The sequence below is a fragment of the Geotrypetes seraphini genome, chromosome 5 (assembly GCF_902459505.1).
Source record: "Geotrypetes seraphini chromosome 5, aGeoSer1.1, whole genome shotgun sequence".
NCBI classification, from domain to species: Eukaryota; Metazoa; Chordata; class Amphibia; order Gymnophiona; family Dermophiidae; genus Geotrypetes; species Geotrypetes seraphini.
In genome coordinates, this window is record NC_047088.1 from 53187757 (window position 1) to 53215442 (window position 27686).

Here is a 27686-nt window from a genome sequence, read left to right on the forward strand (position 1 = left end):
TTTGCCCATTATTGATTAGATGTACATATTATACACATAATAGAAAGCTTCTGAAGACAAATTTTTGACTAACTAATCTCTGTATATTACATTTTCTTTCTTTGTATTTTCTCATAGCATAATCTTTTGTTAACCACACTGAACTTGGTGTTATGTAGTCTAGAAATTTGTTATTATGTTATGTAGATGAGCTGCCAAGGAGCCCCTAAAGGAAGGAAGGAAGGAAGGAGGGCCCATACATGAAAGACTGGCAATCTGTACATGGAGCAAAGCAACTACTAGACCCTTCTTCAGGCTATCCTACAGAAACTCCAGGACCCAAGGAATTGAAGGGAGATGGGTCCACCGGTGCAATGGCGCACCAAACCTGCTAATACCTCCAAGCCTTCGCATAGGCTGCCATTGTGACTTCCTTTTGTTGTAAAGCAATGTGACCATCACAGCTGAAGAATAGCCCCAGCTATTTACGGCTGCGCACTCAAGAGCCATGCCGTAACACCAAACGGTCTGGATCCTGCATCGCAATCAGACCCTGTTTAAGAAGGCAAAAATGACAAGGTAGCCAGAGCCCCTGATCATGCTGGAGCTGAACCAAGTCGGCATACCACGGCCATCTCGGCCAATTGGGTGCAAATAGAATCACCGGACCATCGTGGGCTGATATCCAGAGGAAAGACATAGAGGCCAGAGCTGAACCAGAGCCAGGGCTGAACCAGAGCATCCATGCCTTTGCTGCTGGCCTTGTGACGTTGACTGAAGAATTGATAGTCTATTTTGTTGGTCGAAGTCACCATGATGAATTGTCAGTGCAACGATCAAAAAGGGGTGCCTCAGCAAATTATTGGATGTAAGCATGAGGTGCTTGTTAGGTGGCCATTTTCTGAGCATTAATGCAAAATAAAAAATATTTTTAAATACCAGTGAAAATAAGTTGAGAAATAAGGAAGTGGATAGGATCTAAAATTGATTATATATTTATTAGACAACAGTACTCTATTATAAAGTATTGGTTTATATAACAGCAGTCTGACATTAGCACCAACTCTGAATCACTACTACTACTACTACTAATACTACTAATCATCACTTATATAGCGCTGAAAGGTGTACGCAGCACTGTACATTTTGACATTTATAGGTGGTCCCTGCTCAGAAGAGCTTACAATCTAACTTGAACAGACAGATATGACATATAGAGTTGGGGATGCAGAACCCAAGGTGAGAGGACTTAGGAGTCAAAAGCACTCTCAAAGAGGTGGGCTTTTTTATTTATTTATTTATACAATTTTATAATATTTACCAAGCATAGAGATCTTGTACAGAAAAGTGCGATCAAAAACCAAATTAACTTAATTTCCAAAATTGAAAAAACACATTTGAACTTAGAAATATAAAAAGACATAAAATAGACTCAATTGATCACACACTAGTCCTCAATAACTGGAACCAAGATTTAAAGAGTAGAGCAAAATTAATTTAAAAAAAAAAAAATTTTTCGAGGAAAGGCGTATGTCTACTGCAGTACAAAGAGCTAAACTTCATTAGGCACAGCTATTCCTTTCTCAAGATGTTTCATTGAGAGGAAACTTATCAAATGAGATGGATCTGTAAAGATAAACTTCAAAGAACAGTATCCGACTACACATTTGCATGAGGTGGGCTTTTAACTAGGCCTTGAACACTGCCAGAGATGGAGTCCACCATAGGGATTCGGGCAGCTTGTTCCAAGCATAGGCGCAGCAAGGCAGAATCAGAGACAAGGTAGCCAATTTTAGCAATCTAAATGGCTAAACATTAATTGGCATCTTTTAGTTATACTATGAGGCATATAATCAAAACTTTGAAATGTCCAAATACCAACCCAAGTTGGCACTTGGATGTCCTAATAGCACAGACGTCCAAGTGCCAATAATCAAAACCATATTTCTGAATAATGGGCTTAGAAGGAAGGTGGGGGGAGGGTTGCATTTATATTTATAATATACACTGATAAGATGTTCAAGTGGTCTAATTAATAGTGTTTATTATGAATTTTGTACACTTGATGAAAGTTTAAAAATGAATAAAGAATTAAAAAAAAAAAAAAAACCATAGGACATCCAGCAGGACTTCCAAGCCTCTGAACGTTCAGAACCCAAAGGGGCGCTTTGGGAGGTGTGTTAGATGGGAATCGGGTGGATTTACACCCAGACATCCTGAGGGAATAATCAAATCTTTCCCAGGACATTCTAGGCAGAAATTACATGCCGGGACTTGGATCACATTTAGATTTGCCTAAGTGCCCCAAAGCTGACCAAACTGACAAGATTACCACCGGAGAGTTTAAGGCATGACCTTCCTTACTCCCCTACTGGTCACAATCCCCTCGCACCACCCAAAGAGAGAAAAAAAATCCAGTAGGTTTCCCATCAGCTAATCGTGGCAGGAGAACCCCGATCAGCTGAGCCAGTTTCCTGGAGTCCTGTTGGCTCGACTGATTGTGGATTACCCTGCCAGGATCAGCTGAACCAGCAGGGAGAATGTGATTCCTCTCTCCCTCCCTTACACCCACTGATCCCCCCCCAGCCCCCCTCCTCAGAGAGCTGCTGTTCTTAGAGGCCTCTACATCTCCCTCCTCCAACATCCCTGACAGCACCTGACATCCCCCAATATCACCCTGACATCCCCCACATCACCCGACACCCCTCTGGCATTAGCCAACTCCCACATCACCCAACACCTCCCCAGCATCAGCCAACAATCCCCATCACCCACCCCCTGACATTAGCCATACCCCCCATACCTTCCAATGCAAAAAGCACACTCCCTCCCACTAATAGGGCCTCTTCAGAATGTTGGGCCTTCCCCCTCACAAAGCATCTTGGGATGCAATGGGAGGGGCCTAAGGCCCTAATTGACCCAAAATGCAAACAACCCATCTAATTATTAAGATAAGCTTTTAACCATTTCCTATAAACTAAGTAATCGGAAAGAGAGAACTACTTGAGTACCTGAATGTAAACAGCTTAGGCTAGAAGCAGTGTACAAATAATTAAAAAATAATAATAATAATTCTAATCTTGATCGGCAGGGAATTCCAGACTTTGAGCGACTAAGTAGAAAATTCAGTAACAGGACATTGGTGCTTTATCAAGAAATCACATCAGTTTTTCTTTTCTGTCCCAGAGTGTCATATGTTTAGGTAGGCATTTGAAATTTTTGAAGAATACCTCTGGTGCTACAAAGTTGGCAGTGTAACAGGGTGTTAAAAGAAGTCCATTCTCGCCTCGAAGCTGTTTTGCAAACCCAAAATCACAAATTCTGATTGAGTCGGCATTGCTAGAGTCATCCATGTATAAAATATTACTAGGCTTAAGGTCCCGATGTACTACCTTAAAAAAAAAAATACAAAGCAAAAAAAAAAAAAAAATTACAATCAGTTATGTCTATTCTAATGGTATCAAACAAGAGCTGTCTAGTACACTGTATGTCAAGCTGTCTAAAATAGTCTGCTATGATATGAAAATGGTTTGCTAAAAAAGGTGCTAACATAAATAATATCTTGACTACACTTACCCCTTGACAATGTAGATAGTCTACTGTTTTAGTTATTGTATACAACACTGCACTGGCTTCCCTTTCAGAGAAATATTTCTGTCTGAGAATCCGGTCAAGTAACTCTCCTCCCTTCATCAGTTCAGTAACAAGATAAACATATCTCCCATCATCATCATATACCTGTAGAGATTGCAAGCAAAAATATGATCAGCTGACAACCTTTGAGAGAGAGAGATATTCTTACATATCTGAATCTAAAGGCAATAGCATTTGTATGTTAAGGGGATATTTTTACAAAAGAGCACTATGCCAAGCTACAAAAACATGCCTATTTAATGTTATTTTAAAAAGTAAAGTATATGCCAGCACCAGCCCTCATAGTATGCAAATTCTTTTGCACAAATTTAGACCTGCTCTGAAAATGATATAAATGTATACATGCATACTTGTGTATTTTATGAAATATAAAACTCAGGGTCTTGTGTCAACCCAACCTCTAAAAAGTCTCAATGTCACCAGGTTGGCTGCTGCACCTCTGAACATTGGTGAGAGGCTGTCAGCATTTTAGAGGGAGTAGGAATGGATTTCCTCGGACCACTTGGTGTTGGGCATCATCCGAGAGGGTCACAGGATTGAGTTTTATTGTCCTTCAGCAGTTTGTTTCTAGCTTCACCAGCTGGATGGCTGGAAAAAGAGGCCAGGGTCCAAGTGACAGTTGAGGCTCTTGGATATTTGAGCCATAGAATCGGTACTGAAGGAGAATCGGGCTCTGGCAGATACATATACTTCATTGTAGCCTAATATCCTCAACATTTGATGAGATGAAACCTGCTGACTCTTGTACTTCTGAAAATAAAGATATTGCTGCAGACGAAATGCTTAAGCCTGGGTCATGTCTAGCTGGGCTCCTAGGAATGCTAATATTTGTGAAGGGTTTAATTGTGATTGAGTAGTTGATAACAATTTCTAGTAGCTCCAGCACTCAATATCACATAGATATCTTTGCCCATTTTTGAGATGTTCTCTTGACCAATCACCCAGAAGGAAATGTGTACCCCTAGTCTGCATGAAGAAGCTGTGACAGCTGCTAACCACTTTGCAAATACTCTTAATGCTCCCATGAAGCCAAACAGCAGTACTTCCCCACTGTGAACCTCAGATATTTCCTGTAATTTGGATGTATCTGTTTGTAGATATAAGTATTCTTTAAGTCCATAGAACATAATCTCTTTTTTGAATCATGGGTATTACTGTGCCTAGGAAATCATCTTAAACTTTTGTTTGGTCAGGTTCTTTTGGGGGTCTTTAGATCTAGGATGTGATAATATTCATTCCTCTTCCCTTGTTTTCTTTGTGTGTATCTGGAATAAAATCTCTTCCCTCTTTTCCCTGATGGAATGGATTCAATCTCATTAATCTGGAAGACAGAAGAGGTTCTTTGGTAAGCAATTCCTGATGCTGAGAGCTTAAATCCGATGTTTTTTTGTGGGAAAATTCAGAGGAATATATTTCAAATACAGAAAGTAACCTATTGAATTAATTTGGAGAATCTACAAGTCTGAGGTTATAAGGGGGACCTCTTGCTTGTAATATATGCAACCTCCCTTCTACAGGATGGTTATCCAGAATGGTTACTAAGAATAAGGTTATACTCTGCCAAAGTCAGTTAAAAACTCATCCCTGGTTTTGACTAGGGAGTTGGTTGGGACTTTTAGACCCTCTTTTGTCTTGGGATGACAGCAAGGTCCCTGAGCTCTTTTGGAGTAGCATGAGCACTTGATACCTAGGGTTCTGAAAGTAATAGAACCTCTGTCCCCCCTCTGCTAAAATATCTGCAGGAAGATTAGTCAAGTGAGGTGCACCTTCTCTCTGAAGGTGAACTCCCCAAAGCATGACATGTCTACCAGCTTTGCTAACTTCAGGTTTGAGGACTATGGCCTGTGGCCATGTAAGTCTGCACACCAGTTCCCATTATGGAAACTTTGGTATTTTTGATATGGTGTCCAGAAATTCTTCTAACAATGTATTTTTCCACACTCCCATTCTTTGGCTACCAGCTGGAGGAGTTCAGTGGCTTTCTCAAGGGAGAATGTTAGCAAACTCCACTACATTGCACACAACATTCCTTAATTGCAAGCTCATGTACAATTGTTAAAAAGCTAGGTGGACTGTATATAAAGCATTCTGACAAAATTTTTTCCCAAAAGATTTCAAAGGTCCTTGCCTCTCTCCCCAGGATTACCAAAGAGTGAGACTTCGTACTCTTGGCTCATATGAGACCAGATTCAACCACCATTGAATGGGGAGGAAGCTGTAACGTCTTAAATCCTAGAGCCTTTTGGATTCTGTAGACAGAGTTAACCTTCTTACTCATTTTCTCTCTCTTTTTTTTTTTTTTTTTTGGGGGGGGGTCTCCAATATCTTCATCTATACTTGCTTGACAATTCTGTGAATTTAACACTCCCGTCCCTTCCCCTACTAAGGAAGCTTGGAGAATACCTTGAGCTCATTCTCAGTTTCTAATTGAAATGGGGTAGACTTAGTCATGTCCCTAAAAGAAATTCTTGAAATGAGAGCTCCACTGGTGGAGATTTACATGGTTGAGAGGATCTGAAGGTAGAGTAGACACCTCCCACCCTATCATCATGTCTGGTTCTTTTTCAGATACTCATCAACGCTCAGACTCAAAAATGCTCCACAGGAGAGGTCTGAGGCTCTACCTGCCTCAAATTACTGATCTGCTGGTCAAACCTGAGCCTTTGGCATCAAGGCATCTAGGATCTTCTGTGCACTGAGAATGTTTCTTCCTCCAGTGGAATGGTGCAGTGGTTAAAGCTACAGCCTCAGCACCCTGAGGTTGAGGGTTCAAACCCTGCACTACTCCCTGTAACCCTGGGCAAGTCACTTTATCCTCCACTGCCCCGGGTACATTAGATAGACTGTGAGCCCACCAGAACAGATACGGAAAATGCTCAAGTACCTGAATGTAAACTGCTTTGAGTATGGTTGTAAAACTACAAAAGGGTAGTATACAAGTCCCAATCCCTTTCCCTTACTTGCAAGATATGTACCAATTTAAACACCCTTGAAGACCTCCGTGTTGATGCTTCTCTTGAAGGGAGAAAATGGGTTTCAAGTATCAGCTGTTCTGACTTAAACTTTGACTGCAATGCTTTCAAAGACGTAGCTCTGCACTAAGTAAATAAATACTCCATATGTTCTTTGAACTTCCATATGAAAGTGTGAAGGCTGCCATCGACAAAGACTGGGGCAATATAGTCAGGATGGCCATGTCTCCATGATACACTTGGGATATATTGGAAGCCAAGTTCTTGTTTCTTTGAGGCGTTATACCCTTTACAATATCAAGAAGGATGTGTGGTGGTCACTTAGTGTGTGCTTCAAGGATACCAATGACCTCAGTGCCTCAAAATGCTAGACACTGTGCTTCAAGGGGTATCAATGTTGTTGAGCCTTGGCCTCCACCCAATGTCTAGCATCTACATCCCTTGGTGCTGATGAAAATGGAGGACAAATCCTTCTTATTCAAGAAGGGGACTGTCTGATAACTGTCCCAGTGGATCCTATTGACATTAGATACTGAGGGTGATTGATGCATTCTTGATGCTGACACATCCTCCAGTGTCCAATGCAGTTTCCAGAATCATGAAGCCTGATGTTTTCAATGCCAATGGACCAGACTTATCTGCACTAAAAATTATTTTGTACTAGTTCTCTCTACTTTTAAGCCCCCTCCATTACAAGAGGAGGGATTATGATTGGGTCCCAAGAACTGCAGGCACCAATCACGAGTATCCACAATGGATACAGTCCTGTAATTCCTTTCTTAAAAACACTAGGAGCTTTTTTCTCAACATTTTTTTCCTCAGCATGTCCATAATAATAGGCAATGTGAAATCAAACAACTATATTTTGAAAAATAACCCAGCCCAAGGCCTAAATGCAACCTGAAATGGACCTGTGGAAAAAACAAACAAAAAACTTAAGGTACACTAAAAGGGATCAGAATTAGACCCTATGTGACATAGATAAGACTTATGCAGTAGTGGAGAAACATAAAACAGAAAAAGAATTTTCATGAAATCAATCACAATGAGAATTCTGGTGCGAGTTGACGTGAGCACAGAAGAGTACGACTGTACTGCTCCAAGGAAAAATGTTAACTGGATAAGTCTTGCATGACAACAGCAGGTGGGAAGGTAAGTGCATGTATAGTACAATGCTCTCAACAGCTTAAGTTATGATATAATATCCTGCTTGTCTTTGGAGAAAGTAAAGCATAGTTACTTACCGTAATGGCCATCAGGCAGATATTCTCACAGATGTGCAATGTCATCCATGGAGCCCGGTACAGACAGTGCTAAATTGTAATGTCACTTTAAGCTTTAGAAAGCTTTCAGACTACCCATACTGTGCATGTGCGAGTGCTTTATCACCCGATGCCAGCTTGCGAGGTCATCAGTTCCATGCCCAAGTGAAGAAGCCAACTAGGGGAGGTGGGGGGGATGTGAGAATATCTGCCTGCTGTCCCCAGATAACACATGTTATGGTAAGTAACTGTGCTTTATATCCTTGGACAAGCAAGCAGCATATTCTCACAGATGGAACTCCTAGTTTAACCAAAGGGGATGGAGGAAGAGTTGGCTTCCAAAGAAAACATAAAAGGTTAGTGTCACGCAACAAATCAGCTATATTGTCTGATATGATTTGGTGGAGAGCAAGGCAAGGAAATGAAGAGAGGACTAATGTGTGGTATACAACCATCCTCAGCAAGAGTGAAAGGGAAGAAACCAACAAACCAATGCGTATGTAGTCTCTGAATAGTAGCTGACCTCATAGCAGCAGGCAAATCCAAGCAGAGGAGAGGGATACTCTGGAAAGATATAGGAAGAAACAGTAGATTGGATACTGGCAAGAGACATGTTTAAGGGTGACCAGACCAAAAGGCTAATTGTTGCCATTCTTGTCCCACGTCGTCACAAAATGGAAATGAAAAGGAAAGCTGCAAAGCAAAACGGAAGCATGGTTCCCATTAAAAAGAGTAATGTTATAGGCAAAACAGGAAAGAAAAGATAGGGAGGAGAGAAAACTATTGACAGGAGAATGTAGAGAAGTTGGAATGAAAAACTGGCTGACTGGGAGTGAGTCTATATATCAGAAGTAGTATCCCAGAGGTTGCTTGAGAGTAGAGAATGACAAGGAGACAATGACAAGGAGACACATTTTTCCCATCCCCGTGGGAACTCATTTTCCCATCCCGTCCTGGAGAGTTCTTTTCCTGTCCCATTCCTGCAAGCTCTGTCCTCATCTGCACAAGCCTCAAACACTTTAAGTATTTGAGGCTTGTGTGGTTAAGGCAGAACTTAGAATAGGACAGGGACAGTAATAAAACTCGTGGGGATGGGGCAGGGAAATTGAGTTCCTGTGGGGACAGGGACAAATTTGTTCCTGTGTCATTCTCTACTTGAGAGCTCTGGTATGTCTTGTAAATAGAAGAAAGCCAGCACTCAAGGATTACCGAGCAGAAGTAGCACTTCTCAAAATATCTGGGGAAAACAGCCGACTAGCAAAAGCAGAAACAGTTGGAGATTAGAAATTACTGAAGTGAACAGTGGATGGAATTCCCTGAATGCTCTTGTTAATGAAGTAAGCAAAGGAAGCTCAGGGAGAGGAATATGGCTGAAAAGCAATATTTGAGGTGAATGCATGCATAACATCTGGCCTACTGAGATATTGTGTTGGAGAACTTGGTTCAGAATCCTGAGGACTAAGCAAGATAAATTGGACTATTTCCTAGTTAAGCAAATATGGTAGGAAAGGTGCAAAGAAGAGAGCAACCATGAACCTGGATGCGATTGGTGGAGGATTATATAGAAAAAGGAACTGTACACCGAAGGAAGCTAATTCCAGAATGATCAGATGGCTTCCAGAAGTAGGTATGAAAGAAGAAAGGGGTCAGATAGTAAAGTCAAAGTCCTTCTGGATATGAAAGACAATATTATGTGTATTTACTAGGAGTGATCTGGGATTTGAGCCTTAGGCCTTTGTACCAAATACCATGACCTTACCTCTGAGCCAAGTTCTCACAACTGAAGATAATATGAAACTGAAGATGTATTTTTGCTACCTCTTGTACCTTCTGCCCCTTTGTTGTCAGTCTTGTTACTTCCCCCCCCTCACTGAATTATGTGATGGGTTTTCTTTTTTAAAATTCCCTTTTTAATATCTGTTTTTAAATGTATTTTATTTACTGTAAACCATCTAGATATATTTGATGGACGGTATATCAAGAAATTAATAAACTTGGAAACATATGGTCCTGTGAGTTAGAGTTTTTACTTAGGACTTTGTTTAGAAGCAAGAAACAAAGTTAGGGCCACCAATGGAAGAATGATGTTGGCTAGGTAGCAAAAGAATGTGAGAAACAATCGTGCAACCTAAGTTGAAAATCTAGGTTATCTGAATTGGAGGAAACATGACGATACATGGAATTTCATAAAAGTAGAAGATAAAAAGATTGGCAGTGGAACAGAAATGTCTACTAGGCCAGTATGGAAAAAAGTAGAAATTTGGTAAGAAAAGCATTCTGTGTGTCTTGTAGAAATACAGATAGAATAAGCAAGGAGAAAGCACATACTGCTTGAGGTATGTGATCAGATGGTTCAGTGGAAGAACAAGAACATACGTAGTGTAGTAATAAAACATAGTACTACATAAACTGGAATCCAACAGAGCACTCATTGGTATTTACTGCATACATGGTAAGTCCTAATGTTTAAAGGAGGACATACAGATATCAAAATGATAGTAAACAATGGAACTTGAAACTAATAAGTAAATATAACTCATTACAGAGGTAGGAACATGCAATCGAGAAGGCTCGAACTGTTAAGGCATTTGGGTACAAGATGCCATTTGAGTTATTTATTTATTTTTTGACTCCATAGAGAGTAACAACAAAAAAAAAAAAAATGCAAATACCAGGTATATTTCAAGGTGTTGAGTGGGATATAAAAGTATTACCACTCTAGAATTAGAGTAATATATGAGGAGATGAGAATTTTAATAGATGAACGCCTCAATCCAAAGCTTTGGTATCAGCAATAGTGAATAGGTAATACATTGCCCAAGAATAAGAGGTGCATGTATCCATAAATGGATAGCAGAGACCTGTAAAACATGTAGAAAATATGAAGCTAGACCACAGATGAAAACAGATTAGCTTGGAAACAGAGATCATCATTTAGAGATCCTTAAACAATTACTACAAAGTATTAAAAAAAGGTGTGGACTCTCATTCAATCTCTCCATCCTTTATAAAACGTTTCTTTCCCTTCTTCGGTCCTTTTATTTGGTCTATGATAAAAAATAGTTTAACAACAGGCATCATGCCAAAAGAATTGAAAGAGGCAATCATCCGACCAATAATTAAAAATCCTAAAGACCCAATCTCTTCTGAAACAAACTATCGACCAATTTCCAACCTGCCATTCCTCACTAAGCTAATAGAAAAAGTTGTTTTCAATCATGTAAGCAACTTTATTGAAAAAACTCATATATTACATCCGAACCAGACCGGCTTTAGAGCCAATTATTCCACAGAATACTCAATGATAGGTCTTACAACCAATATTCAATATTACTTGGATCATCATAAATCAGTACTTTTAATCTCACTTGACCTATCGGCAGCATTTGATACCATCGATCATCATTTACTTCTTAACAGATTATCTGCCATAGGTATCTCAGAACAAGTCTTAAACTGGTTTAACTCATATTTTCAGGACAGGTCATCCAAAGTTATTTTCAATAATACATCATCAAGTAATTATACAAACTCATATGGTATCCCTCAAGGCTCAATTTTGTCTCCTCTTTTATTCAATATTTTCCTAGCTCCACTTCTTACACTAAGCCAATCCATACGCAGATGACATCCAGCTTATACATCCATTAAACACTGGCGATTCAAACGAGTTAATGAACATAAATAGTAAGTTAAAACAAATTAGCCAATGGTTAAAAGACAATATGCTATCCCTTAATCCATCTAAATCTTCAATAATGTTCTTGCCATGGAAAAAAGATATTACACTTGCAGCAAAAAAAATTTTTGGACAGTTTTCCATTACAAAAAGTAACGACGACCAAAATATTGGGAATATTATTGGATCACGAGCTCTCCTACCACGATCAGATTAGCTCCGTAGTCAAGAATTGTTTTTACATACTTCGTCTTATCAGATCTTTAGCCAAAGTTTTAGAACCTAAAGCTCTAAATATTTTAATTCAGTCTTTGATAATCTCTAGGTTGGATTATTGCAATACATTATACCAAGGCATAACACAGAAAGAAATACGAAGGTTGCAAAATATACAAAACACTGCAATAAAAATTATTACCAATTCAAAAAAAATATGATTATGTCACCCCTCTTCTGCGAGAAGCGCATTGGCTACCAATCCCACATAGAATAACATACAAAATTGCGCTGCTAACATTCAAAATTCAGAAAACTAATACTCCAATATTTTTATATCTATATTTAATACCTTATTCCCCAGCTAGATCTCTTAGATCAGCAGATCAGTATTTGCTGACCATTCCATCATTGAAAGTGATTAGCACTAGAAGAACTACAACCTTTTCTATTTTGGGACCTCAGATCTGGAACAAACTTCCAACCTCTTTACGCGCCGAAACCTCTCTAGAGAAATTGAAAAGTAATTTAAAAAGCTACCTTTATAAAGATGCATATGAATCTTAGATTAGATAATTTTTTCTCTTTTTATGATCCTCCTACTAACTCTTAGATTAAGTTTTCTTTTAAATATGTATTTTAGATCAAGTTTCCCAAAAAATCAATGTTGTTTTTTTTACCCTTCCTAATGTTGTTCTTCTCTAAATGTTTTTTCTTTTGTTTTTATTTTTATTTTAAACAAATGTAGTTTATCCTTGTATTCCTTATGTATTTTTAATCATCTATGGATATGCTTGTATGTTTATTGTTCAAATGGTTTTATTTATTTCCCCAAATTTATTTTTGTTATACGTATTGAAAATATTTGATATTGCGTTTAAATCAAAATCTCAATAAACTTGAAACTTGATTAATAAGATGTTAAATGGTATCCTCCTCCCCTACAGCTACTCCCAGTCCTCCAGGTTCTTTAGAATAAAGAAGTAGTAGGAATAGAAGCCTGAGCTTGACGTGGGAGCAATGTATATAATTTTGTTGTTATCAGCTCAACAGATGGTCAGTAGGGTGAGATAGTCTGAAGGAAGTATTGAAGTCTCAAGAAAGCATAGTCAATATCCTCTGGGTTTAATTGACAAGGTTATCAGCATTGATGGTACATTGGTAGATGTTCTGTGGCTGAAGAACCTGATTGGCTCTGCGAAGAATTTGGTCAACTTGCCTATGGCAAGGGAAAACACGTTGCATGTATGTGGAGCAGTGGAAGTTTTACAAGGCAATCATGGACATTAATGTCAAGGTCATAGATAGACGAGGAGATGGATCAGATGGATGTCTGAAGAATCCAGAAGAAAAGAATTTAGAGTCGGGGGAGTTCTATTTGAGTAGTATGCACCCCCTTCTCCCTCCCTTTGGAAGCGTGCACTGTTCTCCAGGGTGCTTAGAGGTGTCATGGCATTCTTCTTGAGGCATGGAGATGTTCTAGAGGAGTGTAGAACAAGTAGATCAACAGAAGTAAAGGCGAGCCAACTTTAAAGGCTCTACAACCATAGTGGATCCCTTTGGTTAAAAATAGTGTTGCTGCAGAATTTAAAGGCAAATGTCCCACGAAAGTATGAGAGGTAGATGAGGCGATCCAAACAATAGATTCTATACCCAGAGTGAATCCCTGCTCTTCCCTCTATCCAGTTTCTTGCTGTTATGATAAGTAGAGTTGTTGATGATGGGTAGAAGAAGTGATCCATCTTTAACAGGTTCTACACCCAAGATGGATTAATCTATGGAACAGGAAATATTTGGTAAATGATCCTGAACGTAAATGTCCATGACAGCCAAAAAAGATGTCTCATAGAAAAGACATAGTCGATGCTCTGGATGAAACACAAATGTATCAAAAGCTGATCTTGCCATAAACTGTCTAGTTTGAAGAAGGCTGCGAGTAGTCTTCTGAAAATAACTCTAGAAGTCAACCCGGCTATGCGCTCTAGAAGCATGTCAAAAAATTTGAGCTGAATTTTTTTTTTTTTTTTTTTTAAAGCTGAAGTTTGAGGCTTCTGAAGTTTATTTGTAGATCCAATGTTTACATTAAAGCCATATGCAGCAAGGATTTTTGGTACCGGAAATCTGAATGTATGATAGTCAGTTGGTACCGGTAGGCAGATTGATGACTGGTATCGCAGTGATGTACTATGCTTAGGATAGGCCAGTACCAAGGGAGACAGTGGAGGCACCGATGCTCTTTAATGTATTTGAGTCACAGAAATAGCAATGGAGCATCAATGGAGTTCAAAGAGCGAGAATAGAATGGTACCATAAGCCTCTGAAGCTATTTAAGCTAGGCCAGTACCAAGTAGAGAAAGAGGACAGCCCTACACCGTACAGTTCCGACTACATACGGTGAGAAGGATGCACAGGTACCATGTGCCATGCAGGCAGGATCATAGGTGCAGCAGGGTGTTGAAGCATTGGTAACCCCAAAAAGAGGAACGCTTCAGAAACGACATCCTGCATCGATGAATGATGGCGTCGATGAGAGGCATGCATCAAGTGACTTTATGCTGGTAATACCTATGACACTGTGATGATATCGATGTCCAATAGGGATCAGTACCACATAGAAGTCCAAGTTCCTGGGTACTCAACACCAGGCCTAACATCATCTTCGAAAAATAAATATGAAGGAACACAAACAAAACATTTTGTTGACTGTTGGAGTGATGTGTTTTTTTGTTTTTTTAAGCCCTGGAAGATCAGGAACAGTTCCAGTGGAAAGGAAAAAAGTACGGAGTACCATGGGTCAAGTAAAAGGTAGATTGAAAAGCTGTTGACACCATTGATAGGGGCAAAGGCTTTAAAACTGCCTACAGGCCCCAATGGTGAACAAAGAAAATTTTGTTCGGAAATAAAAGTTTTAAAGGAAAAAAAAACTAAGATGAAGAAAATAATGAAAATGAAGTGAGAAGGCAAACTTGACAGGATGAAGTCCAAATATGTCCTCTTCACTCTGCGGAAAACAAAAAACTGACAACCTCATGAGCTGACAGGAAGGCACTCACATATGCATGGTGTGGGCAGTCTCAAAGCTTTCTAAAGTTTAAAGTGACAGTACAGCACTGTACGTACTGGGCTCCGTGGATGATGTCATCCATCTGTGAGAATATGCTGCCTATTGTCCAAAAATAAACAACATTACAGATATGTCTGGGCATAGTACTTCATGGATATTGTGAATGACAGAAAGAATCCTAAAAGTGCATCACACAAGACAAACACATGCAAATTGTCCAGACTGACACTGCTGTTACAGTATGATTTAATACATTGTACCTGAATCTTTTTAACATGGATACCTACATCTTTTAAAGTGATAATATTAGGATGCTGTCCATACCGCATTAAAATCTCAATTTCTTCTGAGGGATCTCTCTTACTTTTGTCAATGATCTGTTGGGGAAAGAGGGAGAGGGGAACAACATTTTTGGAAAGAAAGATATTTTATTTCCTATTCACAACAGAAAATCTAAAAAGTTATCCTATCAAAAATTTTAATAAAAACAAGGTCCATAAGATATTTATCGTCATCATATTCTATGATTTGTCTCCATACTGTCCCCTATATACAACATTCAATTTGTGGTGCACAGAGGACATTCATGAACTTTAGGGACAGACACATTCACATTAGGGAGTTCTCTAAACAGAGAACCTAAAAGGTAAGTTAAAAAGGCACCTGTTTTTATAAAGGCAACAAAGCTGCTTATGTGACTTTATAAAATACAGTAAGTACATACAATAAACATATGAGCCAACATGATTTACAATTGTAATAAAATAACAATTAATATAAAAGAAAATTGTGCCTATATATTAATGTGGTTGACAATTTTTATAAAAACAGCAGTTAATAAGATAAAATATAAAAATAAGACAAAAAATTAAGAAGAGAGAAAAATTGTCAGAAAACCTTCAATGAAAGCAGCTGCTGCATGCTCTCCTAGTCCAAAATCCTTCTAAAGGTCCTGTTGAAAGAAGTTTTCAATTTCTTTCTGAATCTTTCTACTGAGCCTTCCACTCTCAAATAGTGAGGCAGGGCATTCCAAAAAGCTGATTCAAGGTTTCAGCAGACAGGGTAATTCTTTATATTATGGCAGTAGACAAAATGATTTACATCATCTTCAATTGGTACAAAATACTTCAATAAAAATGATTACAGGAAAAATAAATTTGACCATGTTACTCCACTACTGACGACAGCTCATAGGGGAGAGTGTGGCGCAGTGGTTAAAGCTATAGCCTCAGCACCCTGGGGTTGTGGGTTCAAACCCACGCTGCTCCTTGTGACCCTGGGCAAGTCACTTAATCCCCCCATTGCCCCAGGTACATTAGATAGATTGTGAGCTTGCTGGGACAAACAGGGAAAAATGCTCGAGTACCTGAATAAACGCAAGTAAACTGTTCTGAGCTCTTTTGGGAGAACGGTATAGAAATTGAATGAATTGGCTACCAATTAAGCATTGTTTCACATATACGATTCTACTTTTAGTTTTCAAGACACAAATTAATTGATCTCCTAATCATCTAAAAAACGATTTGATAACATATTTACCATCTCGTACACTTTGTTCTCTTCAATTTTCTTACGATTCCTTTTAAAGAATTCTATAATAGTTCTTCAAGTGAGCACTGAGGGAGATACGGAATCCACTCAGCACCAGCTCAGCGTGCAAGTTTTGCACTTTTGATTGGAGCACTTGAGCACTTTAACCCATCTCTTCAGCTGCACATAAGTAAATTTTTCTTTTCTGCATATTTGATTAATAATCCATTATTTAATGGTTAATATCATGAGTGTCATTTCAAACATTGAATAAGCTACCATTGATTTAAAAAAATATAAATAAATATAAATAAAATTTTTTATCAATGGTTAGTAAATTTATAAATAGTGGAGGTTTTTGATCGATGAAAGAAACCCAACACCACATGATTACAGGGAGAAAAAGTATATGTTCCCTTGGTGGTGCATCCGAGATCTTTTCCTCCACTTAGGTTTATCTATTATTATCAACTTGGTGTAGTATCTTGTTTGAATAATAGTTGATATATATCTTTCACTATCCTGTTAGAAGAAAACTAAGAACAGTTCTGGAATCAGCATAAAAAAAGTGACATAATATCACATATTAGTTTTCAGTCAACCAAAATCATGCAGACTAGTGATATAGAATTTGATTTTGAGGTATTCTTCCTCTGAGTTTTTCATTTTGATTGATCCATCTAAAGAATGACATGGGGACTAATTTTTTCCCATCCACATAGGAACTCATTTTACCGTCCCAGCGAGTTCTTATCCTGTCCCTGCCCCATTCCTGCAAGCTCTGTTCTCATCTGCACAAGCCTCAAACACTTTAAAATCATAAGTGCTTGAGGCTTGTCTGGTTAAGGCAGAGCTTACAGGAATGGGGTAGGGACAGGGACAGCAATAAAACTCTCGGGGATAAGACAGGAAAATTGAGTTCCTGTGGGGACGTGGACAAATTTGTCCCCATGTCATTCTCTGATTCCTTTTACACAAGCATCCATTAGAGATCACATTTTTTTGGTTACTAGTCCACAACTTTAGAATGCTCTTCCAAATCTTACTTAATTGGAATCGAATCTTGAACATTTTAAAACTCTTTTAAAAACGTTTTTGTTTGCGGATGCGTTTGGTTAACAAAACAATAAATTCTTGACCAATGCAGGCCTTGAGAGGATTAATCTGAAACTAGGAGCACATATCACCTTTTAATTTTATCTTTATTTACTTTATTATTAATAATGCAGTTCCATTTCCTGTTATTTTTAATCTAATTAAAAATATTTTAATCATAAGTAAACCGCATAGATATTTTGCCAATGCGGTATATCAAAAACTAAATAAACTTGGAGACTTGAAAATTTAGTGATGACTAGTGTCGCACTAAGCTCTTAAAAGATTGGAAACAGTGAGAAAGTTATCATTTAGGGAGCATAAAGTTTGTGAAAGAATATAAGGTATAAGGAGTTATTCCCTTCAATAAGCCCTGAAGATCCAAGCTTTACTTTCATGGCTCCTATATTGTGGAACTAATTTCTTTCTAAGATCTGATCAGAGCTCTCCTTTACATAGTAGATGGCGGAAGATAAATAATAATAATAATAACTTTATTCTTCTATACCGCCACAATCTTGCGACTTCTAGGCGGTTTACAATCAATGGTCCATCCTGATTCAAAGCCCCAACCTGATTCAATCTAAAAATTTGTTGTTGTTTTTTTCCTTCTTAGCTATTTCTGGGCGAGAATCCAAAGCTCTGCCTGGTACTTTTCTTAGATTCTTAGAGTCTCCGTCAAAGATCACTCCAGTCCATCTACACCATCCCAGCCATTGAAGCTCTCCCCAGCCCATCCTCCACCAAACGACCATATAAAGACACAGACCTGCAAGTCTGCCCAGTACTGGCCTTAGTTCTTCAATATTTACTATTATTTTCTGATTTTAGATCCTCTATGTTCAACCCATGCTTTTTTGAACTCTATCGCCGTTTTCATCTCCACCACCTCTCTCGGGAGCGCATTCCAGGCATCCACCACCCTCTTCGTAAAGAAGGATTTCCTTACATTGTCCTTGAGTATACCACCTCTCAACCTCAAATTATGGCCTCTGGTTTTACCATTTTCCTTTCTCTGGAAAAGATTTTGTTCTATGTTAATACCTTTCAAGTATTTGAACGTCTGAATCACATCTCCCCTGTCCCTCCTTTTCTCTAAGGTATACGTATTCAGGGCTTCGTCTCTCCTCATACGACTTTTGGCGCAAACCTATTTTTTGTTGCCCTCCTCTAGATCGCTTCAAGTCTTTTTGTGTCCTTCACCAGATACAGTCTCCAAAACTGAGCACAATACTCCAAGTGGGGCCTCACCATCGACCTGTATAGGGGCATCAACACCTTCATTCTTCTATTGGTTAAGCCTCTCTTTATACAGCCCAGCATCCTTCTGGCATCAGCCACCGCCTTGTTGCACTGTTTTTTCACCTTTAGATCTTTGGACACTATCACCCCAAGGTCCCTCTCCCCATCCATGCATATCAGCCTCTTACCTCCCAGCATATACAGCTCTTTCCGATTATTAATCCTCAAATGCATTACTCTGCATTTCTTTGCATTGAATTTTAGTTGCCAGATATTAGACCATTCCTCTAACTTTTGTAGATCCTTTTTTCTTATTCAGGAACACCAACTCTTTTGCCTTTATTTTCTCCACCACTAGTTTGGAGAACCATGTCGGCTTCCTTTTTCGCTTGTTTTTATTTATTTTCTTTGTATAAATTTCCGTAGCCATTTTTATTGCTCCTTTCAGCTTAGATCACTGTTTTTCCACTTCTCTTATGGCTTCCCATCCTAACAGCTCTTTCTTCAGGTACTCTTCCATTTTATTAAAGTCCGTACGTTTGAAATCTAAGACTTTTAGTATTGTGTGGCCGCCCTCCACTTTAGCCGTTATATCAAACCAAACCATTTGATGATCGCTACTTCCCAGGTGAGCACCCACTCAAACATTAGAGATACTCTCCCCATTTGTGAGGATCAGATCCAATATCGCTTTTTCCTTCATGGGTTCTGTCACCATTTGTCTCAGCAGAGCCTCTTGAAAGGCATCCACAATCTCCCTACTTCTTTCCAATTTCGCAGATGGAACTTCCCAGTCCACATCCGGCAGGTTGAAATCTCCCAACAGCAGCATCTCCTCTTTCTTTCCAAACTTTTGGATATCCACAATCAGATCTTTATCAATTTGCTGCGATTGAGTCGTTGGTCTGTAAACTACACCCACGTAGATAGAAATTCCATCTTCTCTTTTCAGAGCGATCCATATCGCTTCTTCCTCTTCCCAGGTCGCTTGGATATCAATTTTTACATAGAGAGCTATTCCTCCACCTTTTTGACCATCTCTGTCCTTTCTAAAAAGATTATATCCCGGTATCTATTAAGGCTCATTTTTTTTCCTCTCAAGCTTTTCTTTCTGCAAATGTGAAAACTAAGGTTTTAATAGTGACTGCAGGCAGCGATACCCATGGACAGAAGATTCACTCATGTTTAGTTCTCTTTACAATCTCCCTATCTAATATATTATAGAGTAATTATACGCCCTTTTCTTTTTTCTCTTTAACATTACAGCAATAAAGTATAACTTAGGCTTCATGTGTTCTTCCTCTCCTTCTCCAGTTATTACTTTATTGTAAATTGCTTAGATTATTTAATATATACCACAGGTAAAATACAATTACATTGAAATGTGAAATAAAAAGTGAAAATAAATATTCTAGGGCCTTAGAGCACAGATGCTATTTCAAATGCATACTAAACAGATTTAATGAGCACACCATGTTTTAGTACATAGGCCATTTTAAATATAGTTTATTTCCCATATTTCTTCCTATGTTTCTGCTAAAATTTTTAAATCTATTACTGTAATATAAACTTCAAGCACATATGGCAAGGCATATTACTTGGCTGTACATAATATAGTTTACCTGCTGCAGGTTTAACATTACAAAGGTTTTAGCTTCTGCTTTTAAAACTCATTTTTCAGATAAAAATTATTACCCTTCTCCTCTACTGCCAATTCCAGATTTTGTTCATTTCATCTCGCTCCCCCTTATGCCTGGGAAAAAAATACCCACGTTCATGCATCACAGCCGTTCCTTTACCTTGTTCAAACGTAGGCTGAAACTCCACCTTTTTGAGATAGCCTTCAGCTTATAACCCTACTCACCAATGCCCTCTGCTCACCACCCTAGCCAATAGTTTAACCATCCCACTAACTGTAACCCCTACCCTGGCATCCTATTTGTCTATCTTGATTGATTAGATTGTGAGCTCATTCAAACAGGGACCATCTTCTTCATGACTGTTCAATGCTGTGTATAACTGGTTTTACTAAGAACTTAAGAATTGCCGTTGCTGGGTTAGACCAGTGGTCCATTACACCCAGCAGTCCACTCACGTGGCGGCCCCAAGGTCAAAGACCCGTGTCTTAACCGAGACCAGCCCTACCTGCATTCGTTCTGGTTCAGCAGGAACTTGTCCAACCTTGTCTTGAATCCCTGGAGGGTGTTTTCCCTTATAACAGACTCTGGGAGAAGAACTTCTTTACGTTTGTACGGAATCTATCCCTTTTTAACTTCAGAAAGTGCCCTCTTGTTCTACCTATCTTGGAGAGGGTGAACAACCTGTCTTTATCTACTAAGTCTATTCCCTTCATTATCTTGAATGTTTCGATCATGTCTCCTCTCAGTCTCCTCTTTTCAAGGAAGAAAAGGCCCAGCTTCCCTAATCTCTCACTGTACGGCAACTCCTCCAACCCCTTAACCATTTTAGTCACTCTTCTCTGGACCCTTTTGAGTAGTACCGTGTCCTTCTTCATGTATGGTGACCAGTGCTGGACGCAGTAGTCCAGGTGAGGGCGTACCATGGCCCGGTACAGTGGCATGAAAACCTTCTCCGATCTGTTCGTGATCCCCTTCTGATTCCCAGCATTCTGTTCGCCCTTTTCGCCGCCACCGCACATTGCACAGATGGCTTCATTGACTTGTTGACTAGTACTCCCAAGTCTCTTTCCTGGGGGGTCTCTCCAAGTACTGCCCCAGACACCTTGTATTTGTGTATGGGATTTTTGATACCGACATGCATTACCTTACACTTATCCCACTCTAGAAATAAGTAGTACAAGTTGGAATAATACAAACCTGTTAAGAGTACTTTAAGGAAAATACCTGCAATATTTAAGAATTCTGCATATTTAATAAGTTAATTTAGAGGGCAATTTAAAAATAAGTTTATGAAAACAAAAAACAAACAAAACAAGATAAAGCAAATCCTATCACAGAAAACAGCACTGTGTACATCTATTGTAGTGGTGCTATAGAAATAAGAATAGTAGTAATAAAACTGAAAAAAGGAATAATATTTTAGAAATGCAGTGTGGACCAAAATATAAAGTATAAAATATGTCTTAATATGCCCTAATCTTGACATGATGCTACTAATTTTATTTTTATTAGAAATTATTAAACAATATAAAAAGTAAAATATTCTATTCTGACAGGGAGGTAGAAATTAAAAAAACTCTCAAAGAAAACAATCTCAAAGAAAAATATCACTCCTAATCATTAAAAATATAAAGAAATGATGGAAGGAAAAATCCAAATAACTGTATCCTAAGAAGTCAAAGAAGAAAATTTTAAGAAAGAAAGAAAAGATGTTTCCTGCATTGAGGTCTATATCGAACACCTTCCTCTATCCCTCCACCAGAGGTATTTTTAATAGAAGCAAAAATATAATAAGCTTTAGAGAGGGATGATGAGTCACAAGACAAGACCTCTACCATATACTGTTTTAACACTTAACAATGCTACTAAATTAACCTTTCTCCCTCTTCCACTTACTATGACATATTAACACTGTCATTAGGACTATACCGAACATTCATATTTAATTCAGACCCAAATGTATTATTCATATTAGGACAAATAGTGATTTAAATTTGAATATGAATAATCTGGGGCTCTACTGTTCTAAATCTTATTGAAATAAACACTTCATCTCTGCTTTCATGTTGCTTCTTCTATTTGTTATGTTAAAGCGCAATACCCATTAATCAAATTTGGCATTTGTATTTAGCTGAATAGTAAAATATGTATTTGGTACAGCTATAATTGCATGATAGATCTATTCCAGGAGTGCCCAATACATTGATCACGATCAACTGGTAGATTGCGAAGGCAATGCGAGTCGATCGCGGAGCCCATCCCAGGCTCCATGATAGACTCGCTTTGCCTTCACGATTTACCGGGCCAATCAGCCTTCCTCTTCCCGATGCCAATTTTGCTGTCAGAGAGGAAGTTCTGGGCCAGCCAATCACTGCCTGCAGAATTGACATTGGGGAGAGGAATGCTGGTCGGCCCGACGCTTCTATCTGCAAGGAAAGCTTGGGGCAGCAGTGGCTTAGGGGCCTGTTCCCCGATGGCGGAAGCAGTGGCTTGGGTAAGGGCAGAAAGAAAGAAATGGGACAGGCAGGGAAACTGAAAGAATGAAGGGAAACAGAATGAAGGGAAACAGAATGAAAGAAAGGGGGGACAGGGAGGGGGAGAGAGAGAGAGAAAGAAAGAAAAAGTTGGGGAAGGGAATGAGGTCTGGACAAGAGGAAGCATACAGGAGGCTGAAAGAAGGGAAGAAATACTGGATGCACAGTCAGAAGAAGAAAGTGCAATCAGAGACTCATGAAATCACCAGACAAAGGTAGGAAAAATGATTTTATTTTTAATTTAGTGATCAAAATGTGTCCGTTTTGAGAATTTATATCTGCTGTTTATATTTTGCACTATGGCCCCCTTTTACTAAACCACAATAGCATTTTTTAGTGCAGGGAGCCTATGAGCGTTGAGAGCAGCTCCCTGCACTAAAAACTGCTATTGCGGTTTAGTAAAAAGGGAGGGGGTATATTTGTCTATTTCTGTATGGTTGTTACTGAGGTGACATTGCAGAGTCATCTGCCTTGACCTCTTTGAAAAAATATCGGAATATAAATGATAATTAACACTTTCTTTGCGTACAGTGTACTATGTGTTTTTTAAAATTTTATTGTTGGTAGATCATTTTGACTTACCGTATTTGCCGGCGTATAGGACGACTGGGCGTATAAGACGACCCCCCAACTTTTAGTTAAAAAATAGAGTTTTGTGTTATACTCGCCGTATAAGACGACCCCTTCTTCCTTCTCCACCCCTTTGTATTCCCCCATGTGCTTTCAGCGTTCTTCTCCCTCCTCTGTCTTCAAGTGCTTTCAGAGTCCTTCCCCCCCCCCCCTTCTCTACCGCCCCGGGTGCAGCACAGCCAGCCAGGTCCCCTTACTTTTGTGGTACTTCCCCGACCGACCGACAACAGCCCGGGTCCGACAAACTTCCCTGCCCTTAACCGCGAATCTAAATTACCTTCTTACAGCTGCTGTAAGAAGGTAATTTAGATTCGCGGCTACAGGGCAGGGAGGATTGTCGGACCCGGGCTGTTATCGGTCGGTCGGGGAAGTGCCACAAAAGTAAGGGGACCTGGCCGGCTGTGCTGCAACCGGGGCGGGGCGGCCGCCCCTCTCTCTTGGTACTCTCTCTCTCCTTACCTGCCATGCCTGCAGCAGAGCCGAACGGAAGTCTTCCCGACGTCAGCGCTGACGTCGGAGGGAGGGAGGGCTTTGTTTAAGCTTTGTTTAAGCCCTCCCTCCCCTCCGACGTCAGCGCTGACGTCGGGAAGACTTCCGTTCAGCTCTGTGCTGCAAGCAGAGAAGGTAGGGAGAAGAAGAGCCGCGCGACTGAGTACATCCAGCCCCGCAAGTAAGGGCATGTAAACTGTACCCGGCGTATAAGACGACCCCCGACTTTGGGGAGGATTTTAAGGTACTAAAAAGTCGTCTTATACGCCGGCAAATACGGTAGTCATTTTAAAAGTAGCTCGCAAGCCCAAAAAGTGTGGGCACCCCTGATCTATTCAGTATGTAGCAAGTTAGCAACAAGAATCTATGGAGGTTATTTACTAAAAGTTACCACACATTAACATCATTATTGTACACGATCTGTGGCTCAGTCCATTGTATAAAACAGATCTTGAAGCAAATAATGAACCATAGCAGCATTAGCACGTACTGTTAAGCCCACTACAAAGATTCTATTTATAACACCTTTAAATAGTGCACAAAATAAAGAGACATATTGAATATAAGGAGGACAACTTTGTTAAGTGGCACAATTAATATCATAAGGGAGATAATTTATGTATTTAAGATGATAATAGAATGAATTTCAAGTGATCTGTATGATTCAATTGATGTAATATTGCATACCTGATGTAAGATGAAAAATGAATAAAGAATTGGAAAAAAAACCAAAACAAACAAATTATCACACCATTATTTACTATCACAATTAAACAGGTACATCTGTACACATCCAAGGCAGATGAAATAGTAAATGTAATATATTCATGTCACTTAACTTACAAGAGACTTCTTATTTTGCATTCTGGTAGATCTTTGCATTTGGAATTAGCTCACCCCTGTGCTTATTCTCATTTTTCGTTTTATCATAAAGCATATGGGGACAGACTTAGAGACCTTAATATGTATACTCTGGAAGAAAGATGGGAGAGAGGGGATATGATAGAGATGTTTAAATATCTCCTTGGCATTAATGTTCAGGAGATGAGTCTTTTTTAATGAAGGAAACCTCAGGAAGGAGAGAGTACAGGATGAAGTTAAGGAGGTGATAGGCTCAGGAGTAATCTAAGGAAATACTGTTTTACAGAAAGGGTGGTAGATGCGTGGAATAGTTTCCTGGTCAAGGTGGTTAGGACAAAGACTGTGTCTGAGTTCAAGAAAGTGTGAGACAGGCAAGTGGAATCTCTTAGGGAGAGGAGGATGTTGTGGATGGGCAGATTGGATGGGCTATTTAGCCCTCATGTGCTATCATGAGTCCCTTCCTATAGTAGATTGCTTAATGATGTGTTGAAATTTAGGACAGCCAATTGAAACTTTGTTTAGTTAGTTTTATTTTAGAATATCATTGTGTTTTGCTAATTATTCATTGATGTGTCATTATGTGAGTTTTATTTGTTTGTTATTAATTATGTAATGCATTCAGTGAAAGGTATTAATATAAAACCAAGGCCCAGAATCACTAAAGATTGCGATTCAATTGCTGTTGGCCAATTCTCTGGCCGATTTTGAAACAGCGAATGATTCACTATCTTGTTTGCATGCAAATGATTTGCACAGAGATGCAAATCATTTGCATGCAAACTCCCCAACTCAATCGTTTAGTGAGCGATTGAGTCGGGGCAGAGCCCTGACAGTAGTGACAGGAGAAGCAGCCTCCTATCACTGCTGTCAAGGCTTCTGTCACCCGCCCGCTGCCAAATTTATGGCAGGAGGGATGCCTGGTCCCTCCTACCATCGGCCTCCTCTTTGCCCGCACCCACGCTGAACACCCATTTAAAAATATGGCAGGAGGGAAGCCCACTCCTTCCTTCCCCCCAAAAACAAATGGCAGGAGGGATGCCCACTCCCTCCTGCCACCGGACAGCAGAGGCGGAGGCCACCTCTCCCTAACCCCATTCCTTTACCAAGTTGGAGCAAGAGGGGTGCTCAGTCCCTCCTGTGTCCTCCTCCAATGCAATGCGTTCCTTAGGCCCTGCCACGGTACATCATGTGATGCACGGGGAGGGGCCTAAGACCCTGATTGGCTCAGGGACTTCCTTAGGGAGCGCCGATGACAGGAGGAAGTGGGCATCCCTCCTGCCATTTTTTTGGGTTCGCGGAGGAAGGAAGGGAGGGAGCGCTTTGTTTGGGGGAAGGCTTTTTTTTCATTGGCCATATATTTTGCGTGTGTAATAAATGCAAAATATCAGTACCATTTAAAAAAAACAAGAAAAAAAACTCCACCCAAAACAGGCAGACCTGTTGGTAACACAGTTACCGACAGGTCTGCAGCAGTCAGATTTTAGGATAGTAAAACCCAATTCAAAATAGCCAAGCAATTGTTAGTGAATCAATCGCATGGCTATTTTGCATGGGGTTTTACTAATTTCATAGGTGGATCAGATCGGAGATTCATTGGACAGCAGTTTAGTGAATCAGGTCAGGGAACATGAACGATCGCAAAACCAGTTTTGCGACCATCGTTACAGATTAGTTAGTTTTGTGAATCTAGGTCCAAATCCTTTTCAGAGAAGAGAAAATAGTAAAACTAGAAGGCAGGGAGATAGACTTAGGAGTAATATTAGGAAATTATTTTTCACGGAGAGGGTGGATGATGCCTGGAATGTCCTTCCAAGGGAGGTGGTAGAAAGGAAAACGGTGACAGAATTTAAAAAAAAAAGTATGGGATGAACACAGAGGATCTCCAATTAGAAAATGAATGGTATAAACTGAGGAACGAGGCTGGTATTGGGCAAACTTACACGATCTGTGCCCCATATAAGGAAATTCAGTGTAGGATGGGATAGGGAGGGCATTGATGGAACCTCCAGTAACGTGAAACATGAGGATGTTGCTGGGCAGACTTTATGGTATATATATTTCACAAATGACAAGGTGGTTCGATAGGTTGGTGTGAGCTTCAATGGTAACTCCAGTAGTTGGAACCTAAGGACAGTACCCAGTTAACTTTATGGTCTATAGCCCAGAAATATCAAAGAAAAAAGACAATTTAATTTAATCATGATTTATAAAGCATGTAACTAATGGGCAGACTGGATGGACTGTTCATATCTTTATCTGCTGTCATTTAATATGTTACTATGTCAGCAGGATGGGCTAAAACAAACAAATACATAAAACAAAAAGGCCCAAACTAAGCTCACCGATCGTATCCCGACTAGTTTGCGAGCCTTCTCCGACCCGATTCACTAACCTTCTGCCCGATCTGATCCGCACATTCAAATGAGGGGAAATGGCATGCAAAGTAGGAAGGCAGTGATTCACTAAACAGAAGAAGAAACACCTATTGGGCTGGCTGATCCAAAAAGAAGTGAATGCTGAGGACCAGTCACTCACGTCCTTGCTGACTGTCCTGCTCTCTGCTGCCCTGAAATCCGAGCCCTGAAACCATCAAAATAAAACATCTCCCTTGTGCAAAAAGCACCCTGCTCTCTGTCACCCTGCCTCTCTGCCGGCCCGCAGTTTTAATCTGAAGATTTAAAGCGTGTTCTGTTCCATAGTCTGGCTGCAAAGCGAAAGTCCTAAAACAACAGTAATTTGAGTTGTTGGGCAAGCAATTTTTAACTAGCAAAGCCCTGAAGAATTCAATCAAAAACTGCTAGCATATAATGAAGTGCATTCCACTTGTTAACCTCTAATC

General features: G+C 39.6%; 1 protein-coding gene across 7 annotated transcripts in view; it reads right to left on the bottom strand.

Moving 5' to 3' along the window:
- Positions 1-27686, bottom strand: part of RPS6KA6 (ribosomal protein S6 kinase A6) — a 247171-nt gene that overhangs the window by 26627 nt on the left and 192858 nt on the right. For all 7 annotated transcript variants that reach the window (XM_033946594.1, XM_033946591.1, XM_033946590.1 and 4 more), the window contains 3 exons: positions 15114-15203; positions 3556-3717; positions 3210-3371 (listed from right to left, as the gene is read on the bottom strand). In XM_033946594.1, the coding sequence (XP_033802485.1) occupies positions 3210-3371; positions 3556-3717; positions 15114-15203 (414 nt within the window). The remainder of the gene's footprint in view (positions 1-3209; positions 3372-3555; positions 3718-15113; positions 15204-27686) is intronic.